At 40.9% G+C, this 25,347-nt stretch overlaps 1 protein-coding gene and 1 pseudogene across 2 annotated transcripts; one reads left to right on the top strand and one right to left on the bottom strand.

Annotated features, from left to right (window-relative positions):
• Positions 1-8,050: 8,050 nt before the first annotated feature.
• Positions 8,051-9,142, bottom strand: LOC308616662 (olfactory receptor 1f45-like; annotated as a pseudogene). The gene has a single exon. The product of its transcript is annotated as an olfactory receptor 1f45-like (transcript).
• Positions 9,143-21,898: 12,756 nt separating this feature from the next.
• On the top strand, positions 21,899-24,513 carry LOC308616635 (homeobox protein prophet of Pit-1-like; the record flags this gene model as incomplete). Its single annotated transcript, XM_081232950.1, has 3 exons — positions 21,899-22,007; positions 23,197-23,429; positions 24,175-24,513. 3 exons carry the CDS (start codon positions 21,899-21,901, stop codon positions 24,511-24,513), a joined length of 681 nt encoding a protein of 226 aa, XP_081089076.1.
• Between the last annotated feature and the right edge of the window lie 834 nt (positions 24,514-25,347).

Genomic DNA, 25,347 nt, shown 5'->3' with positions numbered 1-25,347 from the left:
ATGATGGCCATTCTGACCAGAGTGAGATGATACCTCATTGTAGTTTTGATTTGCATATCTCTAATGATTAATGATGTTGAACATTCTTTCATGTGTTTGTTGGCAATCTGTATGTCTTTGGAGAAATGTCGATTCAGGTCTTCTGCCCATTTTTGGATTGGGTTGTTTGCTTTTTGGTTATTGAGCTGCATGAGCTGCTTGTAAATTTTGGAGATTAATCCAACTGAAAAAGTTGCTTCATTTGCAAATATTTTCTCCCATTCTGAGAGTTGTCTTATTTATGGCTTCCTTTGCTGTGCAAAGTTTTGAAGTTTCATTAGGTCCCATTTGTTTATTTTTGTTTTTATTTCCATTTCTCTAGGAGGTGGGTCCAAAAGGATCTTGCTGTGATTTATGTCATAGAGTGTTCTGCCTATGTTTTCCTCTAAGAGTTTGATAGTTTCTCGCCTTACATTTAGATCTTTAATCCATTTTGAGCTTATTTTTGTGTATGGTGTTAGGGAGTGTTCTAATCTCATACTTTTACATGTACCTGTCCAGTTTCCCCAGCACCAATTATTGAAGAGGCTGTCCTTTCTCCACTGTACATTCCTGCCTCCTTTATCAAAGATAGGTTGACCATATGTGTGTGAGTTTATCTCTTGTCTTTCTATCCTGTTCCATTGATCTATATTTCTGTTTTGTTCCAGTACCATGCTGTCTTGATTACTGTAGCTTTGTTGTATAGTCTGAAGTCAGGGAACCAGATTCCTCCAGCTCCGTTTTTCATTCTTAAGATTGCTTTGGCTATTCGGGGTCTTTTGTGTTTCCATACAAATTGTGAATTTTTTTATTCTAGTTCTGTGAAAAATGCCAGTGGTAGTTTGATAGGGATTTCATTGAATCTGTAGATTGCTTTGGGTGGAAGAGTCATTTTCACAATGTTGGTTCTTCCAATCCAAGAACATGGGTATATCTCTCCATCTATTTGTATCAACTTTAATTTCTTTCATCAGTGTCTTATAATTTTCTGCATACAGGTCTTTTGTCTCCTTAGGTAAGTTTATTCCTAGATATTTTTTTCTTTTTGTTGCAATGGTAAATGGGAGTGTTTTCTTAATTTCACTTTCAGATTTTTCATCATTAGTGTATAGGAATGCCAGAGATTTCTGTGCATTAATTTTGTATCCTGCTACTTTACCAAATTCATTGTTTAGCTCTAGTAGTTTTCTGGTAGCATCTTTAGGATTCTCTATGTAGAGTACATTATCATCTGCAAACAGTGACAGCTTTACTTCTTCTTTTCTGATTTGGATTCCTTTTATTTCGTTTTCTTCTCTGATTGCTGTGGCTAAAACTTCTAAAACTATGTTGAATAAGAGTGGTGAGAGTTGGCAACCTTGTCTTGTTCCTAATCTTAGGGAAATGGTTTCAGTTTTTCACCATTGAGGACGATGTTGGCTGTGGGTTAGTCATATATGGCCTTTATTATGTTGAGGAAAGTTCCCTCTATGCCTACTTTCTGCAGGATTTTTATCATAAATGGGTGGTAAAATTTAAGTTAAAACATGCATAAGCCCTCTGACTTCCCCAATGCCTGAATATGTGCATATTTTCCATCATTTCCCCTTTTGATTGCAAATCTTGATAGAAAGCAATGATGCTCAAAATATCTATCCCTCAATGCTGGGGTGCTGGCTCCTACCTCAGGTTCAGATCATGTCCCTCGCTGTTAGGTCTCCTTTATATTCACCTATTCATTCACATTGGAGGAAAACTAAGCTGATCTCAGGAACAGGCTCAGAGATATGTTAATGAGGAAACACTATATATGCTATACGTTTTATCACTTACACTCAATTGTCACACAAGCATTGCACATGTGCTATTAGCAGCAGACTTAAAGCAAGCAGTGTCACGTTTCATGAGTAGTCATAATCTGCGAAAATTTCGCTAGATAATTTTCTTTCCATTCAGAACATCAGGGCAATAACATCAGACACAATAACCGTCATAAATACAGACCTTACCTAACAGAACTAGAATTTAACATCCCCTAAAATATAGTCTTTTTTCTCTCTGAAATAACCCTCATCTCCACCAAACACAGCAAATCAAAACTAGTTTGTGTGTAATTGATCATATCAGCTCCTTCAAACTGGCTGAGGTAGAAGTCCTCAGAAGTCTCAGACTGAATTCCCCAAAGGCCTCTCAAGGTCAGGAACACCATGACAAAAGACGGCCATAAGCCTCCACCTCAGTGGATTTCTGTCTTCTAGAGGTATCCCAAATATCAAGATTCCTGCACATGCCAGGAGACAGTCTTTCCCATTCACCTGATAAGGCTGCTCAGAAACCAAGAGTCCCAGTTTTTGGAGGGACTGGGCAGAGAGAAAAGAAAAATGTTTCAATTCTACCCTCAGAAGTAGTTTACCCAATTGCTGTAAGTCACAACTAACTTGAGGGGAAGGGCATCCCTCTATCTGGAAAACACAGATCAAAACTTTCCAGACAAAACCCATAAATATTATAACCATATTCACCAGTTCACTCAGTAACCAATCCTTCCATTAACTTTTTAAGAAGCCATCAGGTTTTCCTTTAGGATTATTTAAGTTCTTACCCAGTTCTGAACTGTAATCTGAAATTTATCAGAGACCTGTTATTGTCAAAAGGTCGTTCCTATGAATCTGGAAGATGAAGCACTTTTGCAAAAGCATCAGAGTACAACAATAACTGTCTACAAAAGACAAAAGACTTAAAAAGTCACAGTTAAACATATTATCACAATGTATGCGATAAAGCATCTTGGTTATAGTAACTAGAATTATGACTGATTATAATCTTAACCCTTAAAAACCTTAATCTCTCGCAAAAACCAAGAAACAATTGTGCATTTCCTGATTGGAAAGCTTAATGCTTTAGTCTTATTCTCCTAAGCAGGCAAAAGTAGTTAAACTTAGACCTGCCCAGGAATTAATGTTCCATTATTTTACCTTTTTTGAAATGACTTAGTCAATGAATTCTCTTCATGTAACTTAGTTTAGTTTCAAGTTACAAAAATCTTGAGAGACTATTTTAGATAGACTTTCCCAAAGCATAATTATTCTAATAAAGATTTCTAAAAACCTTGCTCCTTTTTGTTCATGTACTCTTAGAGATCACATATGATTAGATTAAAGTTCCTGAGAACCCAGGTAGATCATATACATCTCAAAGGTACAGGAAGAGAAATACCAATTCCTTCCAGAGAGCTAGCTTAACCAATAACAGAAGGCTCACTTTGATACAATAGCAGAGCCATGAGGGGCCATTGTTCTCCAGATCTCTTGGCAGCCCCCATTCATCATGCACAGCCACTACAGGGTCCCACATACTAGTAGACATCCACTGCAGTACTACCCCTGCAACTTTCAGGATTACCCCCTCAACTTTTGGACCCCACGTGTGAATGGCCGGCCACCCCGGGATAAAACCCACAACCTTCAGGCCCCACAAGCTAGTGGACAACCCCTGCAACATTCCATTCCCCATCCTGTATTTCCCAACATCTCAGTGCTCACTGGAGTTTCCTTGTTCTCCTGGCTGGCTCTGCCAACTGTTGGGCTGCACCCAGCAGGCCTATAAGGCCTACATTTGCCCAGTTTAAGACCAAAGAAGAAGCCTGGAGTCAGCAACAGAGACATCAGTGGCTTAATGGATGGTAAGGAGTGTAGATTGCCAGTTATAGAGGGAATTACATCAGTTTGGCGCATTAGTTACCAGGACCCATACTACCCCTTTGATAAGGACAATCAGTAGCCTGGGCCTGGGGCAAGCATGTAGGAAGTTCAGTCGTGTGAGTAGGGTATAGGGGAAGCAGGCAGTGGTTGAGCAGGGGATGTTCAGAGAGGAAGAGAACCCCTATCCTGAGTGGCCTGACCATATAAATGTCATCAGTATTATACCATGTCCCTGTTCCCTCCTTCCTGATCCTCTCCTCCCCACTTCATGTAGTAAAGTCAGAGTAATTTATTTACCTATTTGGCTTTGAATGATTTCTTTACCAAAATATTATATTAGATATGATTTCTTGAGACTACTTTTGGCTTCATTATGACAATTTTTAAGGATATAAGCTGAATTTGTTTACGATAGAAATTTCTTGAAACAACTGGATCACTAGGCAGTTCTTTGGTCTTTTTAGGTTCTATAGGGAGTTTGTGTTGTAATCATGGCTTTGTATTGTGGGATTTGATCTGCATCATCAAGTCTGAATTCTTAAGGGACATCTGCAGCTACTTTCATGCAACAAAGATAACCTCACATCCTTCTTGGCAAATATATCCACCCACAATACAGGGGCAAGTTTGTGCCTTTATATCAGTTGTATCTCACATTTAGAAATCATGATGAACCTGAACCAGTCGTTTTTGATGAGCAAGAGGATATGCCTGAAGTTTAGAATGAATAAAAGTTGGCCTGTTTTGACGGTGGGCTTGGCCATACACTGTGTACCTCTGTGTGGCTCACAAATGAAAAGTTAATCTAGAAAACCAGATTCATTTGGAATCAGAGTTCATAAGTTAGACATAGCCAGCTTTCAATATTCAAGTGACAAAAGGTCAATGCCGAGAACAAAGTCATCTACTTGAAGGCCAATTGACAATGTGATAGAAAGTTCATATAAAGCCTAGCTTTCTGCCCTCAAGCACAAGGAGACAAGATATTACAGGCAGAACACTAAGAATATCTACTAGGCTACAATATCCAGAGAATAGCAGGAAGGGCTTCTTCAGCTCATGAGAGATGGTGCTGGACTATGATGGAAACCGTGGCCTTGGAACAGACACTTGAAGGACAAGTTAGAGGAAAATGATTCCATGAAACTTGAAAAGACCTCCAATGGCCGTGACATGGAACAATCCTTGCTCCCTCCAGGGAGAACAGTATCTGGGGAAATGTGCCAGGAAGAAGGATGAGCCTTTATTCCAACATCATTGAGGTGAAGCCAAACTTTTCCCTCCATATGTTTTTTGTTTGTTTGTTTTTGTTGTTTTTTTAAACATCTTTATGGGAGTATAACTCCTTTACAAGAGTGTGTTAGTTTCTGCATTATAACAAAGTGAATCAGTTATACATATACATATGTTCCCATATCTCTTCCCTCTTTAATCTCCCTCCCTCCCACCCACCCTATCCCACCCCTCTAGGTGGTTTGTGTCCAAATGGTTTTAATTGGCTCACAAAGAGCTGTTCCTGTTGGCTAACTAGTGCTAGATGGAAGTTGCCTGTGGGGAAGTGGGGGTGGTGCCTTTAGGGAGTCCCAGCTGCAGAGAAGAGGCTCCTGGCAGAGGCCTGGCCTCTGCTAACTCAGGCTCTGGAGGGTGAACTTCCAGACACAATCCTGATTTCCTGGCTGCTCCCAGGGCTGACTCTGCCAGCCTGGCACTGCTTTGCTTCTATGGGCAGAGGTCCCTCGAAGCCCTGCATGAGGCTGAGCTTTAATTTATGACCACTTCATGTCATGTGTGACTCTCACATGCAGGAAACCACAACAGAGGCTGATTCTACCTGGACCTTAGAGTAAACCCCTTTTCTTATTTCCCCTTCATTCCCCTTAAGTGGTTGAAGTAATGCAAGGAGCCAGTGAAGATGGAGTTGAAGGTGGTCCTCAGAAGTAGGAGGTTTAAAGAGTTGAGGCTCTGGTAGAATTAAACAGCATATAACCTCACACCACAGCCAGTCTGAGCAAGACAGAGGCCTTTCCTCTTTCTGCTAACACCACACTGCTGAGATTTCTTTTCCCCTTCAGACAGGATCTTCTGTCTGGTGAATGATGATTTCTCCCTTGAGATGAACGAGTGGGGACCATGTAGATAGAGAGTGATTTTCCCTTTGACTTTGTACCCTATTGTAAGTTCACTGATTTCTCTCTATCCTCATGCTCCTTCTCACAGCCAACTTTTGACTGACAGTTGAGGGAGAGATGGATGAGCAATAAAACTATATCCCAAACATGGCTCTTTTCATTCAACCCTGCTGCTTCTTTGGGTCCCAGTATGCAGTGAAACCTTTCTGTGTTCTGGAGTAACCTTCTCAGTATTTAGTTCCCTAGATTTAAATTTTTTCCCTTCTGATTTTTTTGTGTCTAGGAATGTTCACTTCCCAGGTTACCTTTAGACTTGCCTACCACATCATCAGTGATTTTTCAATACATGATTATTTGGGATGAACAAAAACTCTACTGAGCATTGTATGGGATGTGCCCATGCATAATCTATGGTATTTTATCAAAGTGAATATGTAATGTAATAACCAGAGGAGACATGTATGCAGATATGGGTAATGCAAGGAAGAATATGATGAGACCAAAATGAGTCATGTAACCTTAAACACCAACATTAGTCCATGTTATTATATCTCAAACATTTGCACTAAACTACTTCTAAAATAAAACTTAACAGTTCAGAACACTACATTGATTTTGTCACATGTAGTCAGGTTCCCACTGGCACCAACAATACATTTGGGAGTTCATTTACTACAACCAAGAAGAACTGTGTTGTGTGCTCAGTACATGTCTGTGAGATGTAATTAGTAAAGGAGTTAAGGGGAATGCACAATTATTAGAGTCTTTAAAAATCAAGGGAGGGCTTTCCTGGTGGCGCAGTGTTTGGGAGTCCACCTGCCAATGCAGGGGATACGGGTTCGTGCCCGGGTACGGGAGGATCCCATATGCCGCAGAGCGGCTGGGCCCGTGAGCCATGGCCGCTGAGCCTGCACGTCCAGAGCCTGTGCTCCACAATGGGAGAGGCCACAACTGTGAGCGGTCCGTGTACCACACAAAAAAAAAAAATCAAGGGAGTTTTTCAGCAGACGAATGAAAGAAAGAGGAAGAGAATTAGGAGAAAGTCATGGAACATATAATTATGTGAGTTGATGACAAACAAAGTTGTAAGTATGGCTCGGGGCCGAGTCATCTTGGGCTTGTATTTGAAGGTAATACTTGGATTTATCCTGGCCTCTTCAATATTTCTATAAGGAGTGGCTGACAGGATGTCATCAATGTTTTAGGAGGATTAAACTGATCCTGTGTGCAGGACAGATATGTGTAGGGGGAAGCAGGAGGCAGTCAGAACCACGATAAGCCTGTTGCTGTGCTCATGGTAAGAGCTGGTCAGTGTTGGGACCAAGTGGGAAAGGAGGTGATAGTGAGGACAATGAGTACTGATTTTTCACGAGAGTAGAGAAGATTGAGAAAGGAGAGAAGTCCAATGAGGAATTGAAGGCTTCTGAAGAATGACCACTGGAGATTTAGGTGAGTGCTCCCTGGACACCAGGGAAGACGAGGTGGGAACCCTCACGTGTAGAGTAGGAAAAGAGGCAAGGACTCCTGGAAACTATCCCCATGGATTGGAACAAACTCTGGACTTGGAGTCAGAAGTTCTGGGTTCTAATCCAAATCCTGTAATTAATTCATGTTTTCATGTTCCTAAAGTGTTATAGGAACTCTGGACAGTTTAGCATTAAGGGAACCTCTGCTTCTCTTAGCCCATCTAAATTTGAAGGGATACCGAGATTTATATGAGGAATTCTAGCTACTGTCTGAGGCTCGCCACCCTCTGATACCCATCCCTGACACCCATGCCAGGCAATAAAGCACCAAAAAGTTAGATTGGTTGTGGGGGAAGAAGAATAGTGCAGAGCTAGGTTCTGAGCTGTGAGAGGAGAAGGTAGGAATTGAGCCTAAGACAGAGGAAAAGTTAACTAATTCAGTAATGACCAAAACCCTGAAAGTAACAGCACCATTTGTAACCAATAATTGCTCGTTGTACAGCCCTGGAAAAGGTAACTTTTCTGTGACTCAGTAAATTGGGGATAATTTAACATCTCCTAATGTGAGGCCATAGAGGACAGGTGAAACTGAGGAGAGCCAACTCTAAAGTTTTCTGAAATTCTCAGACCATATAGTAGCCACTGTCTCATAGGGTTGCTGGACCCAATCTTGTCTTTTCCTGAATTTTTGTTGTCTGTAAAATAAGTGTTTTAAAATCACACCTTTTTATACATAACTAATGGTTTTATGACTTATGAGCACCTATCAGCCTCATATTTAAAAGCATGACCATGATCACATATCATTAATTACAGGAATAGTCATGGGTAAATTTACACCTATAGGGACTCAGTTTCTTGGTCTGTAAAATGAAAAAATGTATGCTATCCAAGAGTCCTCTCAGTTCTAAAAGTTTTAAATTATAGAATATGAAATTAGTTTCCTTAAAGCTCCCTTCATGTCATGATTTCTCAAGCTGTAGATGAAGAGATTGATGAGAGGAGTCACCACTGTGAAGATGACAATAGTCACCACATCTTGCACTGAGTACGAGGATGAAGGGTGCTTATAGACTCCCAGGATTGCCCCATAGAATGGGGAGACCACAGTGAGGTGGGATCCACACGTGGACAGGGCTTTCCTTATTCCATGGACAGATGGCAACTTCAGTACATTAGAGAAGATGGAATCACATAAAATGATGATACATGCAAATGGTGTCATAAATACCAGTTCACCCACAGTGAATACCATCAGGTCATTGATAAAGGTATTCAAACGAGAGAGTTTTAGAATAGGATAAGGGTCACAGAAAAAGTTATACACAGCATTGTTGGAACAAAATGTGAGTTGCACCATGAGAAGAGTCTGTAGGAGAGCATGCAGATTTGTACTGACCCAAGATGCAGCCACCAGAAGGACACAGAGTTTGGGCCTCATGATCATGGTGTAGTGGAGTGGGCAACAGATGGCAGTATAATCATCATAGGCCATCACACTGTGGAGGAACCCATCTCTGTTGATGAAAATGATGAAGAAGTAAATCTGGGTCGTACATACCATGTAAGAGAAAGACTTGCTTCACAGTATGTGATTCACCAGCTTTTTGGGGATTGTGACTGATGAAAAGAAGATGTTGACACAGGAGAGGTTGGCCAAGAATAAGGACATGGGTGTTTGGAGATGACTGTCACAGCTGATAGCCAAGACAATGAGAAAGTTCCCAATGAGGGTGACCAGGTACATCCACAAGAACAGCCCAAAGAGAACCTCCTCCTGCTCTGACTGCCCAGAGAGTCCCAGGAGAATGAATTCTGTGACTCCAGTCTGGTTGTCTCCGCCCATGTCTGCAGGGGAGAAGATGTGGTCAAAAGTAAAAGGAAATATTTATTTAATTAGGCTCCATATATTGTTTAGAGATTACAAGTTTTTAATGATACCAGATCCAAAATGTATTTCTTAATTAATAACACTTCAAATATAAAAGTAGATGAGATTGATAATGTCATCATTTGAGCTAATTTTTTATGATACTGTTTTGTCATTGAGAATTAATTCACATTAGATAATTCTATGAAGTGAGTTTTAATGAAATAAATAGCTGGTTAATTTCTATAATTTTAATTTGTGTTTAATTATCTTTGGTTTCATGCAGCTTAATTCATACTTCACTAACAGTTAATGAATATCTGGTATATACAAGTTATTTTCACATACACAATTTCTTTTAATCCATATCATTCATATATATATATATATATTTTGGCCGCCTCACATGGCTTGTGGGATCTCAGTTCCCTGACCAGGTACTGAACCTGGGCCACAGCAGTAAAAGCCTAGAATCCTAACCACTAGGCCACCAGGAACTTCTGTCATCCATCATTCATAAGTGAGGACCCTGAGAAGAAGAATCAGAGATGAAGAACCTGGGATTCAGAGAAATTAGGTGATGACAGATTAGATTGAAAGAAAGCATAACATTTATAGTCTTGAAACAGCTGAAATGCCCTTTTCTTTATATTCCTCCCTAGTTTTACTTCCAAGTTTCAATTATCAACCATTTACTGAGACTATAACCAAGTGCCAGGCAGTGTCTTCCTGCTTTACATACATTTCTTACAGATTTAAAATATGTAAATTTAAAAAATAACAAGCTTCATTAAGCAGAAGGGAAAAATGAAGCAATGAGATCTAGCTATTTGTTTAAAGTCATAAGTTCTTTTACCCGAATAACTTTATACAACTCACTCAAATTCATTCTGGATCTCTCTTATTTTCTCAGGATTATACTAATTCTAGGCACTGAAGGATCTGCCTGGCAGTTTTCCCTCAACGTTGTAACTGGATAGCATCAAAATGTCATTGCAGTAGCTCACAAATGTTGGCTTGGATGAGCTAAGCGTGCTAGTGAGTTTGCTATGTACGACATTCTGTGAAGAGACTACTTTTCTCCCTGTGCTGGCCAAAACAGGATCACTGGTATTTGGTATTATTTTTGAAGAGGAAAAGGAGATTCATAGAGAAAGTCAAGTTATGGGGGCATATCCAAATGATAATCCCAGCCTTAAGGAATTAATGCAGGCAGAAAGAGTCAGATAGAGAATTTTGAATATGTAAGAATACACAGTATTCGAATAGTAAAGAGGAGAGGAGATGGCATTTCAGGGGAGGAGATTTACAGGTTAAATGTCTTGACTGACTGGGATAAAGGGTGTCACAGGCAATACTTTTAGGAGAGTGGTTGCAGGATGTATATAGTATGGTGACTATAAAATATCCAGCATTTTGAGAGTTAAATTAGTAAAACCAATGTAAAATTCTGAGATCTGAAGCCATTTTCTCGTAAATTATATCACAGAATTAAAAGGTAGAAAGGCAGAAGTTGGCAGTACCCAGAGCTATTGAAAGAAAGTACTTCAGGGAAAGGATGTAGAATGTAGAAGTGGGGGTACAGGGGTTGCATCAAGGAAAAACCAAAACAATATTTGTGCAGACGTTTTCATTGTGCTCCAAAGAGTAGATGTTGATATTAGGGTCTTAATTGTAAGCTATTTCCCATAATGGAAATGGTAGTAGAAGGTGAAAGAAGTATAGCAGGATGGTGTAGGGTTTTTCCTATTGTCTGGGAACTGGCAAAGGCAAAAACAGGTGTAGAGGCTCTAAATAACCCAGACTCTATGTCGAGAGATCTGCCAGCTTTAAGGTTAGCCACTTCCTGTCAATGTTTGCTGGGATAGTCCTACCAGGAGTACAAGCAACGTTGGCCCCACCCCCAAGTCAATATGGTAAGAGGGCCTGGTTTCATACATCAGTCCCTTATGAATCTCTTTAGTTTGTGACTGTCCCTGAGACATCTCATGTTTTGCAGCATTGAGTGTTTGTGTTCCTGGACCTTAAAACTGAGGATGCTTAGTGCTTGGACCGCAGCTCAAGCTGACCCCCTCTGTGGGGTTCCATGTGGCATCCAAGCAACCTCCCTCCGAGACACTTCTCTAATGTGGTCATAGACCACAGTGAAGGTACACAAGGAAGCAACTAATAAAACGGTGGAGCTTAAGGGCAGAATAGGAGGGTCTTGAATGTCTGACAGAAGAGTCTCTTTTGTGAGGAAAGAGGGTGGCTCTTGGCTCTGAGCTTTTGGCCAGAATTTCTAAGAGCCGGCCGTCACTGATCTTAGCACTGCTGCCCTTAGTTATTACCTCTTTCGTTTCCCACTGCTTAATTTTCTATTTCCACCTTGGAAACATGCTTGCTCTGTTCTGCAATGGGCAGTACATCCTGAAAGAGGAAAGGCTTGTACATGTTAAACCAGGTGATGTTTCCCGTTTGAACTTGGTGAGATGCTGAAGCATTTAGTGTGTGTTTCTCCAAATGTAAATGTATGTGTTTTTGTCCGTGTGAATCTGTCTCTGTGGGAGATAACTGTGTCCTCACCTGCTTTCCCAGATTTTCTTACCTGGCTGCTCTGCTGCTGTGAGAGGCTATCATGGGACCCCTGTCTCCACTGGCTGCTTGCCTGACCCTGAATCATGAGAAAGTCACAGCTAGTGGGGGAGTCAGAAAGATTTTCTCCCTGGAGGAGAACACTTAGATTCAGACAGGTGCCTCTAAGGTGGATTCCCCACAGCTCCTCATTAAAGGCACACATACTAAGGGTTCTTTGTTCCTATCCTCTCTGGACACAGATATCTCAGCCTGAGGGGAAATCAGTTTAGTGTTCAGACTTGTTGCTTCCCATTGCATCAAGTACATCTCACACCCATGTCACAGACAAAATATACTTGGTCCCTTGCTCTGTGCTCAGAATGGATCTGAAGAAAAATTGTGAAGCCAGTGAACTTGGCCCACAGATATTCATGGTAGCTCCATTCTTTGCTCTACACTGACTCCCTTTTGTATAATCCTTAAGTCTTTAGGACTCTGCACTCTTTCTTCTTTCAAATAAAAGGTTTGTCAATTTATAGTAAGAAAGTAAGGTCTAAGAACAGACCCTCAATTCTGTCTCAGTTAATCTCTGTAATAGTTTCTGTGTTCCTGACAAAGGAAACCAGACGTACCACTTAGAAATGCCGGCCTGTGGACGGGGGTAGGGAATACTGGGTGTGGGTTATATATGTGGTCATCTAAATAATATCTGTGGGCTGTTGGAACTTGGATGTGTATTTTTTAGTTTCTATTTGTGTGCATATACATAGCAAAATTTTTACAAGGTGAGTTTTAAAACCAATTTTAAAAAAAGAAAGAACACAAATATGAAATTGGGCAAAGATGTGTTAGGCAAGTGCAAAAATCAGAGAACATTGGTGGCGTTATAAATTACAGATAAGGAAATAATTAAGTCAACTGACAGCATAACTCACAAAAGAGGAATATTTTATGATAACAAAGGACAAATTCATAAAACTTAATCACAGTTATGAAATCAAACAAAACAATGTAGCAACTGTTTGCAATAGCAATGTAAGCAATGTAGAATAGGAATAGGTTAGGCAAAGGTTTAAAAAAAATTTTAAAGAAGTTGATTCATGTCTTAATGATGGACTTTAATATACAATTCCCAGAATTTGATAGATCAAGTAGTTAATTAAAAAATATGACAGAGATTTTGTTTAAACAACAAAGAAATTTGATTTGTACACGGAAATATATTCAATATTCTGTGATAAACCATAATGGAAAAGAATATTTAAAAAATGCATATATAACTGAATCACTTTGCTGTACAGCAGAAATTATCACATTGTAAATCAACTATACATCAGTTAAAATATATATATATAGGGCTTCCCTCGTGGTGCAGTGGTTGAGAGTCCGCCTGCCAATGCAGGTGACATGGGTTCGTGCCCCGGTCCAGGAGGATCCCACATGCCGCGGAGTGGCTGGGCCGGTGAGCCATGGCCGCTGAGCCTGCACGTCCAGAGCCTGTGCTCCACAACAGGAGAGGCCACAGCAGTGAGAGGCCAGTGTACCGCAAAACACAAAAAATATGTATACATATATATATATATATATATATACACACATATAAAATACACATATATCCACCTTGAAAATAGAGAATATGTATTCTTATTTTAAGCCCAGGGAATAATTACAAATGTTGGCCATTTTCTTGACTACTACAAAAACTTTATAATAGAGTTTTTGAAATGAAAACTGAATCAATGAAATCAAACATTGATTTCATAGGATATATTCTCTTATGGCCTTCACCACAAAGCCAAAAATTAGAAACCAGAAATCAAAATGTAAAAAGAAATGTTCAGTTGATAAAATTTAAAACAGTGTTCTTCATAATCCCCATATCAAAAAGAAAGTTTAAACCAAATGATTCATAAATCAGAGAAAAAATATAAAAAGCTATGGGAAAATAGCCTTAAATGCTCTTATTAATAATAAAGGAATATAAAAACTGAATAAATCAAGTATTTAATCAAGAATTTTTATTTTATAATTATTTTAGTCAAATAAATATATTAGCATAGCTTTAAAAGTTAAACAATTCTTTAAATGAGAAAGGTAGTTCACTACCTACCTTTCCACTCCATGATCCAACTTCCCAATATAAATACTTTTATATATTTCTGAATAATATGTTTATAATGCTATTTTTGATCATTGATTTACAATATATTGTCTTCCCATTTTGACAGGTGATGAGTTAATACCACTTCACCATCCCTTTTCCTCTTCCTCAAATGATCCTATTATAGGCACATCACAATTTGGAGGTATGTCAATATCTATTATTGACTTTCTGACTCTGTTATACACTGTTTGTGTACTAATCCTTTTGTTTTTCCTGGTACAAATTTTGAATGTCCCTGAAGTTAATAATTGCCTATTTAAAAAATAATAATAATTGCCTATTTTTTTCATTTGCTTAATTTTTTTTTCTTGCGGCATGCGGGCCTCTCACTGTTGTGTCCTCTCCCATTGCGGAGCACAGGCTCCGGACACGCAGGCTCAGCAGCCATGGCTCACGGGCCCAGCCGCCCCGCGGCATATGGGATCCTCCCGGACCGGGCCACAAACCCGTATCCCCTGCATCGGCATGCGGACTCTCAACCACTGCGCCACGAGGGAGGCCATCATTTGCTTAATTTTTATGCCTCTTTTCCTTCCATATTTTGTAATTAATTTTGGGGGGTTGAGTTATAATTGATAGATAATAAACATTACCCATTTACATTACACTTCGATGTATTTTAAAATCATGTTGTCATGTAACCACCACCACAATCAAGAAACACCACAGTTATATCACCCTAAAAAGTTTTCTTGTTTCCCTTTGAAGTTAGCACCCTTCCATGACCAGGTAATCACTGATCTGCTTTCTTTCACTACAATTTTGTGTTTCCTAGAATTTAATATAAATGGAATCATACAGTATGTGGTCTTTTGTGTTTGAATTCTTTCACTTAGCCTAATGCTTTTGAGATTAATCCATGTTGTCAATGTATCACAAATTTGTTGCATTTATTAACATTGTGTTCCTTTTCATTCCTGTGTAGTATTCCATAGTAAGGAGATCCACAATTTTTATAACCATTCAACAGTTGAGGAAATTGGTTTGTTTTCAGTTTAGAACTATTATGTATAATATGTATGCATATCACTATATATGTATACAATGTGCATATAATACTACCATGTATATTTCTGTAGAAGTTTGTGTGTGGCCATATGCTTTCATTTTTCTTGGAATGTGATTACTGGTTTTTATGGTAAATGTTTTAACTTTATAAGATACTGCAATACTGTTTTTGCAAAAAATAGCTGGACAGTTTGCATTCCTATCAGCAATATTTGAGAGTGCTAATTGTTACACATCCTTATCAACACTGGGTAGTGTCAGTCATTTTTTTTTCAGTATGCAGGCCTCTCACTGCTGTGGCCTCTCCCGTTGCAGAGCACAGGCTCCAGACACACAGGCTCAGCGGCCACGGCTCACGCGGCATGTGGGATCTTCCCAGACCGGGGCACGAACCCATGTCCCCTGCATTAGCAGGCCGAGTCTCAACCACTGCGCCACCAGGGAAGCCCTTGTCAGTCTTTTTAACATTAACTATTCTACTGGATGTATAATAATATCTCATTGTGGTTTTAATTTGCATTTTCCTGATAACTAGTGATGTTGAGCATCTTATACTTATCGCCTATTCATATATCTCCTTTTGTGAAGTTATGTTCAAATATTTTCCCCATTTTTATTGGGTTGTTTGCCTATTTTTATTGAGCTGTTTTTCTTCTCATTTCTGAGGTTTTTTTTCTGGACTCAATTGTAAATTTCGCAAATATTTTCTCCCAGTTTGTGGTTTGCTTTAATTTTCTTCTGCCTTATAAAGAGAAAAACATTAATTTTAATGTCCATCTTATCACTCTTTCCCCTTAAAGTTATGCTTTTTATGTCCTATTCATGAAATCTTTGCCTAAGTCAGTGTAACAAATATTTTCTACCATGTTTTCTTCCAGTAGTTTAATAGAATTTTGTCTTTAACTTTATGATTCATTTCCGTGAGTGAATATGATGCGAGGTAAAAGTTAGAGTAATTTTTATCTATACTGATAACCAGTTGTTCCAACATCACCTGCTAAAAAGATTTCTGTTTCCATATGAATTATACTTGCACCTTTGTTGAAATTCAATTCTATTTCTGGAGTTTTTGTGTGTTGCATTCATTTCTATGTTTATCTAACGCCAATACCACACTGTCATGATTATTGAATCTTTATGTTAAATATTGAAATCAATAGTATAAGTGATCTGAACTTGTTCTTAATTTTCAAGGTTTTCCGCTATTTTAGGTCCTTTGCTTTTCAATATAAACCTTTAAATCAGCTTGTCAATTTCTTGAAAATTGTCTGTTAGGATTTTGATTGGGTTGTATTGAATCTGTTGATTAATTTGGGGAGGATTAAATTCTAATCTTTTATTGCTAACATATAGACACACAGTTGATTTTGCATATTCACCTTGTACTCTGAAATTAGCTTATCAATTCTAGGAATGTTTTTATAGATTCCATTGTGTTTTCTATGTATTTCAACATGTACACTAAGGCAAGAGTCGGCAAATTTTTACTGTAAAAGGCCAGTTACTGAGTACTCTAGATGTTGCAATGTCACCTCTCCCATTGTAGAAGGAGAGCAGTCATAGAAAATATGAAAAACATGATGATGGCTATGTTCCAAAGAACTTGTTAAAAAAAGAAAAAAAAGGCAGAGGGCTGAATTTTGCTTATAGGCTGTGCTTTGCCAACTCTTGTTCTTGGGTTTTGCAGAAATGAAATCGTATAACATGTACACTTTTGTCTGGCTTCTTTAACAGCATAATTGTTTTGAGATTCATCCATGCTGTAGCTGTAGTTTATTCCTTTTTATTGCAGGTAATATTCCATTTCATGGCTATACTACAACGGTTCATACAGGCGCCTATCTATGAAGGCTTGTGTTGTCTCAGAAATAAAGTCACAGGCAACATTCAACTACAAGACTTGGTATGGATCTATGCTTTTTCTTCTCTTGGATTAATTAACTAGAAGAGGAAAGGCTGGATCATTTTAAGAAATTAACATTTTTAAGAAAATGCCAAACTCTTTTCCAAGGTTGTTGTATTGCATATATTTCTTGGTGAATTGCCTGTTCAAATTTTTTGCATTTTTCAAAATTACAATGTTTGGCTTTATATTCTTAAATTTGTATACTGGGCATAGTTAACCTTTATCAGATAAATGAATTAACAGATAAATGTTCTTATTAGATATATGATTTGCAAATGTTTTCTTCCAGTATGTAACTTGTCTTTTAATTCATTTATCAGTGTATATTGAAGAGCAGAAGTTCTTACTTTGATGTTCAATTTACCAGTTTGTTCATTTATATATGGTCTTTTGGTGTCATATCTAAGACATATTTATGTTATCCAAGTTCACAAAGTTTTTTTTTTTTTTTGCGGTACGCGGGGCTCTCAATGCTGTGGCTTCTCCCATTGTGGAGCACAGGCTCCAGACACGCAGGCTCAGCAGCCATGGCTCACGGGCCCAGCCACTCCACAGCATGTGGGATCTTCCCGGACCAGGGCATGAACCTGTGTCCCCTGCATTGGCAGGTGGACTCTCAGTGACTGTGCTACCAGGGAAGCCCTCCAAAGATTTTTTTACCTGTTTTGGAAGTTTTATAATTTTAGATTTTACATTCAGATCTGTGGTCCATTTTGGGTTAATTTTAAAATATGGTATGAGGTATGGATCCAAGTTCCATCCCCCTCACCCCATGTGATTTAGATAGCCAACTGGTCCAGCACCACTTGTTTAAAAAAGCTAGACGTTCTCTGCTAAATTGCCTTTGTATTTGGGTTTATTTCTGAATTCTTTCCTTTCCATTCATATATTTGTCTATACTGATGGCAGGACTCATAGCCAAGACTGATGGCCAAGACTCATTTGCCTTGAGTACAATCTTTATATAATAATTCTTGAATTTGGACAGTGTAAGTCTTCCAACTTAGATCTTTTTCAAAGCTGTTTTGGCAATGCTAGGTTTTTTACATTGTTATATAAATTTTAGAATCAGTTTTCCAATTTCTATGAAAAAGTCTGATGAAATTTTGAGACCACATGAAATGTTATCAATTTCAGAATTAACAATAATTAGTATCCTGACCCAAAAGCATAGCATATATCTTCATTTTAAAAGGTTTTCTTTTATTCCTCTCATGAATATTATTTTTAGTTTTCAGTGTATGGATTGTTCATATTTTTGACAACTTTAACACTAAATGTTTCATATTTTATGCTACTGTAAATGGTACTAAGTTTTTAATTCAAATTATTTATTATTTGTTGTTATATGATTATTTTTTAATATTGGTTTTGAATCCTGAAACTTTGCTAAACTCACTAATTAGCTATAATAGCTTCCTTATAATTCCATCAAAAATACTGCATGACAGATTATTGTGTCCACATACAAAGACAATTTTACTTTTTCCTTTCCAATCTAATTGGGTGCCCTATAATTTAATTTAATTCAGATACTAACTATCCTGACCTAAGACAGACCCCAGAGTTTAAGGGCTCAGTCCCACAAAGCTACCCCCATTCAGATGCCAATCAGAAGTACTGGGCCCCCAGGTTACTCATACTCTCTTAAACTTGGTTACACATCGGGGTTTCCATGACCCCATCCTCAAATTGGATAATTTGCTATAATGTCTCACAGAACTCAAGGAAAGAGTTTATTTACTATTATTGGTTCATTTTAAAGGATACTATAAATGACACAAATGACCAGCCAGAGGAAGAGGCACATAGGGACAGGCCAAGGTCAGGAAGGGTCCTGAGTGCAGGAACTTCTGTCCCACAGAGTTTGGGGTGCACCACCCTCGTGGGACATGGATGCTCGCTCTTCTACTTTTCCTTCTTTCTCTGGCCTGTGGTGTGGAAATGATGACAGTACCTCCAGCTGCCACCCTGGACCATAAGATGAAGATGGAAATCTTACACTAAGATAATGGGGTAGAAACTTCTGAGCTTGGGAGTCTGATGACATCTTAGATCCACTGTACCAGCCTTTGAATACCTACATCTGAACTTATTTTGTGGGTGCTAGAAATAAACTTCTATCTTGTCTAAGCCAACATTTTATACATTTTTGTCTTTTGAAGGCAATAGTACTGTTCCAAATGGCCCCCAAGCATAGTGCTGCAATGTTGTCTAGCGTTCCTAAGTGCAGGAGGTCCATGAGGTGTTTAACGGAGAAAATAATCTTTGTTCAGGCATGAGTTATAGTGCTGTTAGCCATGAGTGCAATGTTAATGAGTTTACAATATATATTAAGTAAGGTGTATTTAAACTGAGACACACATACAACAATGTTATGTATTGATTGGTTGACCAAAAATATTGTGGCCAGAGGCTCACAGGAACCTATTTCCCTTAGTAACAGTGGTTCAGTATTCACCAATTCAGTGTTTATCATGACTTTATGGAACAAAACTACCTATATAAAGAGAATTGACTGTATTATAATCCTTAGATGATAAAGCTGAGGTGCAGAGATACAAAGTAATGAGCCCAGGATCACATAGCTAGTAAGTGGTATAGCTGGTATTTGAACCCAGGGCAGCCTGGCTCCAGAACCTGTATTCTTCCCCACCACACCATCCTGCCTCTGGTAGGGTGAGAGAACCCTGGGTATCAGACTCCCTTGAAGGTCAAGGTTGAGTGGGAATTTGGATGCCCTGGAAAAAAACTCCTCCCCAGCCTCCTAGGAAATAATGGTATCCTGGGATGTCAAGTCAAACCTGTAGTGTCCCAATGTCTTGGGGAGCAGGGTAGTAGGTCAGAGTTTCTTTGTAATATCAGAGTGTCCTGGGATCATCAGGCTGCTTTGGATGGCTGGTCAGAGTTCCCTTATAGGGTTAGGCTATTTTGAGGCAGCAAGAGTATTGGAATTCAGTGTGTGCTTGTGGATCCAAGTTGACTACATGAATCTTGGGAGGCAGAGCTGTCATGCAGCTCGAGTTTCTCTAGGAGGTCACAGTATACCCTGGGGTAGGGGGAGAGGGGCTGGCATCTTGGATCAGTGTTTCTCGACTTTTATGTTGTTATGACCTGAATGTTTGTGTCTCCTCACCACTTCATATGTTGAGTCCTAACCCCAATGTGATGCAATGATATTTGGAGGTGGGGCCTTTGGGAGGTGATTAGGGTTAAGTGAGATCGTGAGGTTGAGGCCACAAGATTAGAGTAGTGTCTTTATAAGAAGAGAAAAGAGACCAGGACTGAGTTCTCTTTCTGTCTTGTGAAGACACAGAAGTTGGCTGTCTGTAACCCAGGAAAAGTCTCTTAGGAACTGAATCAGCTGGCACGTTAATCATGGACTTCTCAGCCTCCAGAACTGTGAGAAATGGATACCTGTTGTTTTAGCCACCTTACCTTTGGCATTTTATTATGGCAGCCAGAGCTGATGAAGACAAGTGTACAGTCAGTTCTCTTGGGGATCTTGTTACAGTGAAAATTCTGATTCAGTAGGACTGAAGTGAGGCCTCAAATCTGACATTTCTAACAAGCTCTCATGTGCTGCTTATACTTCTGATCCATGGATCATATTGTAAGCCTCAGGATCCTGGACGATTACCATGTTTTTCTGTCTTGAGTTGTTCTTTTAAAGAATGTGTGTGAAGGATTAGCATAACATTGGGGATCAGACAGTCCTATGAGTACAGTGTGTTCCAAGGGGATTAAGGTGCCCTCATTGATTCAGTCTATTCTGACGTTTCAGAACTTCATGGCGGGGGACAGGGATAATCTCCTAGTTGAGGTTGAATACTCTAGGTTTCAGTGTGTCCTAGAGAACCCTAGAGTCCTAGGATATTGGGCTGTCTTTAAAGGGTCAGGATGTCCTACGGATGTCAGAATGTAGTTCCTAGATCTAAGTAATCTCAAGAATCAGAATACTGCGTGTGTCAGGGTGTCCTGACTGCTAGCAATGCTGGGTATGTCAGGGTTTCCTTGAAGAATCAGAATGTCGGGATGTCATGGGAATCTCAGTCTTCTGCAGAGTCCTGAGGTCCAGGGAGATAAGGATGCACCTGGAATACAGATGCTCTTGAGGGTAAGTGTTCTCTGATGGTCTGGGTGACCTTGGAGGGTCAGGGAGTCCTCGGGGGTTCTGAGTGAATGAGGAGGTGACATTTGGGAGAAGAAAACAGAAAGTACTTGAGAACTATGGTGTCTGGGAGACTCATCCTATGGTTCAGGTTGTCCTGACGGGGTGTCCAGTGTATTCTGAGAATCAGGATATTTAGGAGGGGCCAGAATGTACTTGTCTTTTTAGTTTTTTAGTTTCCTGGAAAGAAGTCTTTGGGAATCACCCACGTACTAAGACACAAGGCAGGCCCTACTCCTCATCTCCATTTGCACAAACTCTCCCTCTCCCTCTCCCATCATCATGAGGTTCTGAGGAGGAGTCTCAGGAGGAATGCATTTTCTCTTCCTTCCCCTGCCTGCTCCCAGGAGGGGATTTAACAGGACAAAAGAATTTGGTCCTCTGGGAATATGAGCTCTTGGCCCCAGTCCCTGGACCCTCCAACAGAGCACCTTCCCTCATCTGGCTTCTGATCCTCCCCTGATGATGGGGGCTCTGGCGACCAGGCAATGATTGGATGGGCTCACAGGGGTGAGGAACAGGTCACTCCTCCAAGGCTCAGGGAGAAAGAGTTAGTGTGGGATTGCAAGCTGGGAAAGTAGGCAGCTGAGAGCAAAAGGAGAGAACGGCATCCCAGAGAGAGAAGGTGCAGGGGGAGAAAAGTGGAGACTAAAACAGAGAAACAGGGTGAGGGCAAGGCAGAATGAGATGATACTCAAGCAAAGGAATGGGGAATTAGAAATAGAAAGAAAAGTTAGAAAAAAGGAGATAGAGAAAAAGGTCTATCTATCTATATCTACACAGGGAGAGAGATTCAGAGAGAGGTATAAACAGGGGGAAAGCAGTGAAATACAAGGCATAGAGGGGAACAGAAACAGAGAAAGACTGATCCAGAATCAGAGACTCAGGGACACGAGACTGAGCTGTCTTTGGTCGTTGTTGTGAGCCATGGATGCAGAAGGGAAGAGTGAGCAGGGTAAACAAAAGAAGGGGCGAGTTTGCAGCAGTCTCTGGCCCGAGGGCTATGCAGCCGCTGGGACTTTGACCTCCACGGTGGGTGAGTGAATCTCTGAGGTGGTCCTGAGGAGACAGCAAGTGTGCATGCTCCATGCTCAGGCTCCGTGGGGCGATGGTTCACCACGAGGAAAGTGAAGAGGAGAAATAAAAAACCAGAATCCTAGAATGTTAAAAACAAGGGAATCTTAGAACACATGGGCCGATACAACTCCTTTGCTTTACAGAGTGGCACACTGAGACCCTGACGGATGAGGAGGCAGCAGAGGCTGAGCTAAAAGCTGTCTCCTCACTCCTGACCTCCGAGTTTGCTCACTGCACTGCTTTCTCCAAGGATGAGAGTTGGAGGGGCCAGGGCTTTGGATCCGAGGAGAGCAGGGGGCTCAGGTGGATAGTGAGCACGGGGTAGGGACTACCGCCTGGGTCCCCATGGGGATGGGATCCTCACTCCAGATATCTTTTCTCAGTGTGTGCCTCCCAGGTGTTTCCTTTTGCTCCTGTTCTCTATTCCCCAGCTGGCTCTCAGACTAATTAGTGTGGGGGCTTAGTGAGTCTGTAGGGAGAAGAGGCAGGCCTTTCCCACGAGCTCAGGTTCCTGCAGCCTGGTGGCCAGGCCAGGACTGGGATAGGGGAGAAGATGAAATGTATGTGTGAGGAGGGTGTGTCTGAGCGGAAGAGTGAGGAATGTTTCATCTTCCCAGGTGGAGGGAATAGGACAATGGGAACAATATAAAGGTTTAAGTTGCATGTGAACCATGAGAGCAGGGAGCAAGTCATAGGGGTCTTAGACAGAGACCTGGGCAGTTTGTTAGGTTGTCAGAGCGAATAGGAGATCCACAGGGTGAGACCCAGGAAGGTGGTATGTGTGCTGAGAGAGATGAAAGGCTATGGAGGGGCATGCCTTACATGGGGATGCATCTGGGGGAGTGTAATAGGGAGTGGGCACAAGGTGCAGAAGTGAGGCAGAGGGAGCGTGAGTGCCTAGGACAAGTGAGACTGAGGGGCGGACTTCATGTGGAGAGGGCAGCATGGGTTAAGGGAATCAGAAGTGAATCAGGGCCAAGGCTGAGCTGGATTCAGCTAATTCTGAAAGCTGAAGAATTTCTGGTCAGGGCAGAGTATATGAGTAATACACTGGGTCCTAGTAGAATCTGGGGGTTCCAGCATATGTGGTCTGGGTTGGATGGGTGGATCCATGTGGCAGCAAACTCTCTCTCCCCCCTCCTTCTCAGACATGAGCACTCAGCCCTACAGGAACCTCTCTGGTGTAGGAGTAGGGAGACCAAGTCTTTGCTCACAAGGAGAACAGAGGGGTCGCCCACATTCCCGGCGCCGCCACCACACCACCTTCAGTCCAGCGCACTTGGAACAGCTGGAGTCAGCTTTTGGGAGGAACCGCTACCCTGACTTTTGGGCCGGAGAAAGCCTGGCCCAGGACACAGGTCTCAGCGAGGCCAGAATCCAGGTAATGGCCCAGGATCCCCCGCCCACCATCCCCTGAAGAAATGCAGATTTGGTGATTGGGAAATACTGGGGCATAAATTAATTCTCAGGGCACCATAAACCTAACCCAAATGTTCACCAGAACAGAGTCTTACCCAACAGTCAGCATAACCTCATCTACGTCAGGAATTTCACTGGAGTTTAACCTTGGAGCTAACCTAATCTAACTTGAATTTCAAAGTCAAACCCCAACCTTAACAGTGATGTGAACTCCAACAGAAATTCAATCCTAACTATTCACACACGGATGTAACCTTGTCCCTAACCATGGTCTTGAAACTCAACCTGATGCTTGCTCAATTCTAACCATAGAGTTACTTAATCTTAAGAATAAACTGTACCCTAAATCTAACCTGGTCTGTAACACTTAAACTCATCCATAGTCTTAGTCTCTGATAACCCTAGAGGAAATTTCCCATTCTCTGTGGAGGTGAAATGCCACTATGTCATGCTTATCTCTTTCTTTTTACAAGTTGACATTTCTTACTCACCCAAAGTTGTAGCAGGGCAAATTTAGATATGGACTGGGGGAATGGTGTGGGTCTTGCTTTGTCACTAGTCCTGGTTCAGCTATGCCTTCTGCAAGAGCTTTACTTCCTCTGGGGATGTGGGGGAGTCTTATGCCCTGTACCAGTCTGTAGCCGCATATGACAATGCCACCTATTTGAGAGAGGGGCTCTAATGTGGCTCTTCTCCCTCCTCCTCAGGTCTGGTTCCAGAACCACAGACCTAAGCAGAGGAAGCAAGAGCGGTCACTGCTCCAGCCACTGGCCCATCTGTCTCCTGCCACCTTCTCTGGTTTCTTGCCTGAGTGCCCTGCTTGCCCCTACTCCTACCCAACACCACCTCCCCCAGCGACCTGCTTCCATCACCCCTACAACCATGCCCTTCCCTCACAGCCTTCCACTGGTGGTTCCTTTGCTCAACCCCACCATTCTGAAGACTGGTACCCCACCCTGCACCCAACCCCTGCTGGTCATCTGCCCTGCCCTCCACCCCCACCCATGCTTCCCCTCAGCCTTGAGCCACCAAAGTCCTGGAACTAAATTTAAACAAGTACTGATAAGGTAATTTCCCAGCCTGTGACCCTCACAAAACAGAGAAAACTGGGTGGTTTCCTTTCCTTCTAAGGGCGAAGTAGAAATATGGTGAATGACTGCTCAGAGACTGGGAATGTTAAAATGGGAGATCATGATGAAGGCTCACTGAGCTGATTAATTGAGTGAATTTAAGGAGGTGAAACTACTGGAAGATATAGGTAAAAAGCCCCAGTGGAGGTGACTGGTGGAAAAGTGACATCAAGGGTAGCAGTGGTTGCTGCTGGTGGCTGGAAATGGTTGAAGGGGATAGAACTTTTGGGACTTCACTCATTGAGATCACAGTTGAGGACCTTCATCCCCATTGTTTCTAGCTGATTTCAATAAGGCTTTTGATTTAAAGTCTACCTATACATCCCTTCCCCGTCACCACCATCCAAATCCATCATTAAGTTTTATTCATTCTATCCTGGAAATAGCTCTTGAAGTTATTCCTCTCCTTTCTGTTCCAGCAGACACTTTCCTTTTTCTGGCCCCACGTTTTCTAATTAATCCTCCTCCTTGGTTCCCTTAGCTCCAGTCTTTCCCACTTCCAAAAGGCTTTGTAAAGCTGATCATCAAATATTAGCTCTCCAGTGTTTTATAAACAATAAATAAGTAATACCTGATTTGCTAAGCCTGTAACAGTCTTCAGCGTTACCTTCAACGTAACTTTTAAGTCACCTGCATGTGGCTTTGTTATTGAGCAAGGGCTCCTGTGACTACAGCACCGAAAGCCAAACTCTGACAGCTGATGTTTGCAATAAAGTAAGGGTTTATTGCAGGGTGCCAAGCAAGCGAGTG

Source organism: Mesoplodon bidens, assembly GCF_964165515.1.
Source record: "Mesoplodon bidens genome assembly, chromosome: 4".
NCBI classification, from domain to species: domain Eukaryota; kingdom Metazoa; phylum Chordata; class Mammalia; order Artiodactyla; family Ziphiidae; genus Mesoplodon; species Mesoplodon bidens.
Note: the sequence above shows the minus strand (reverse complement) of the source record. Positions and strands in the feature narration are given on the sequence as shown.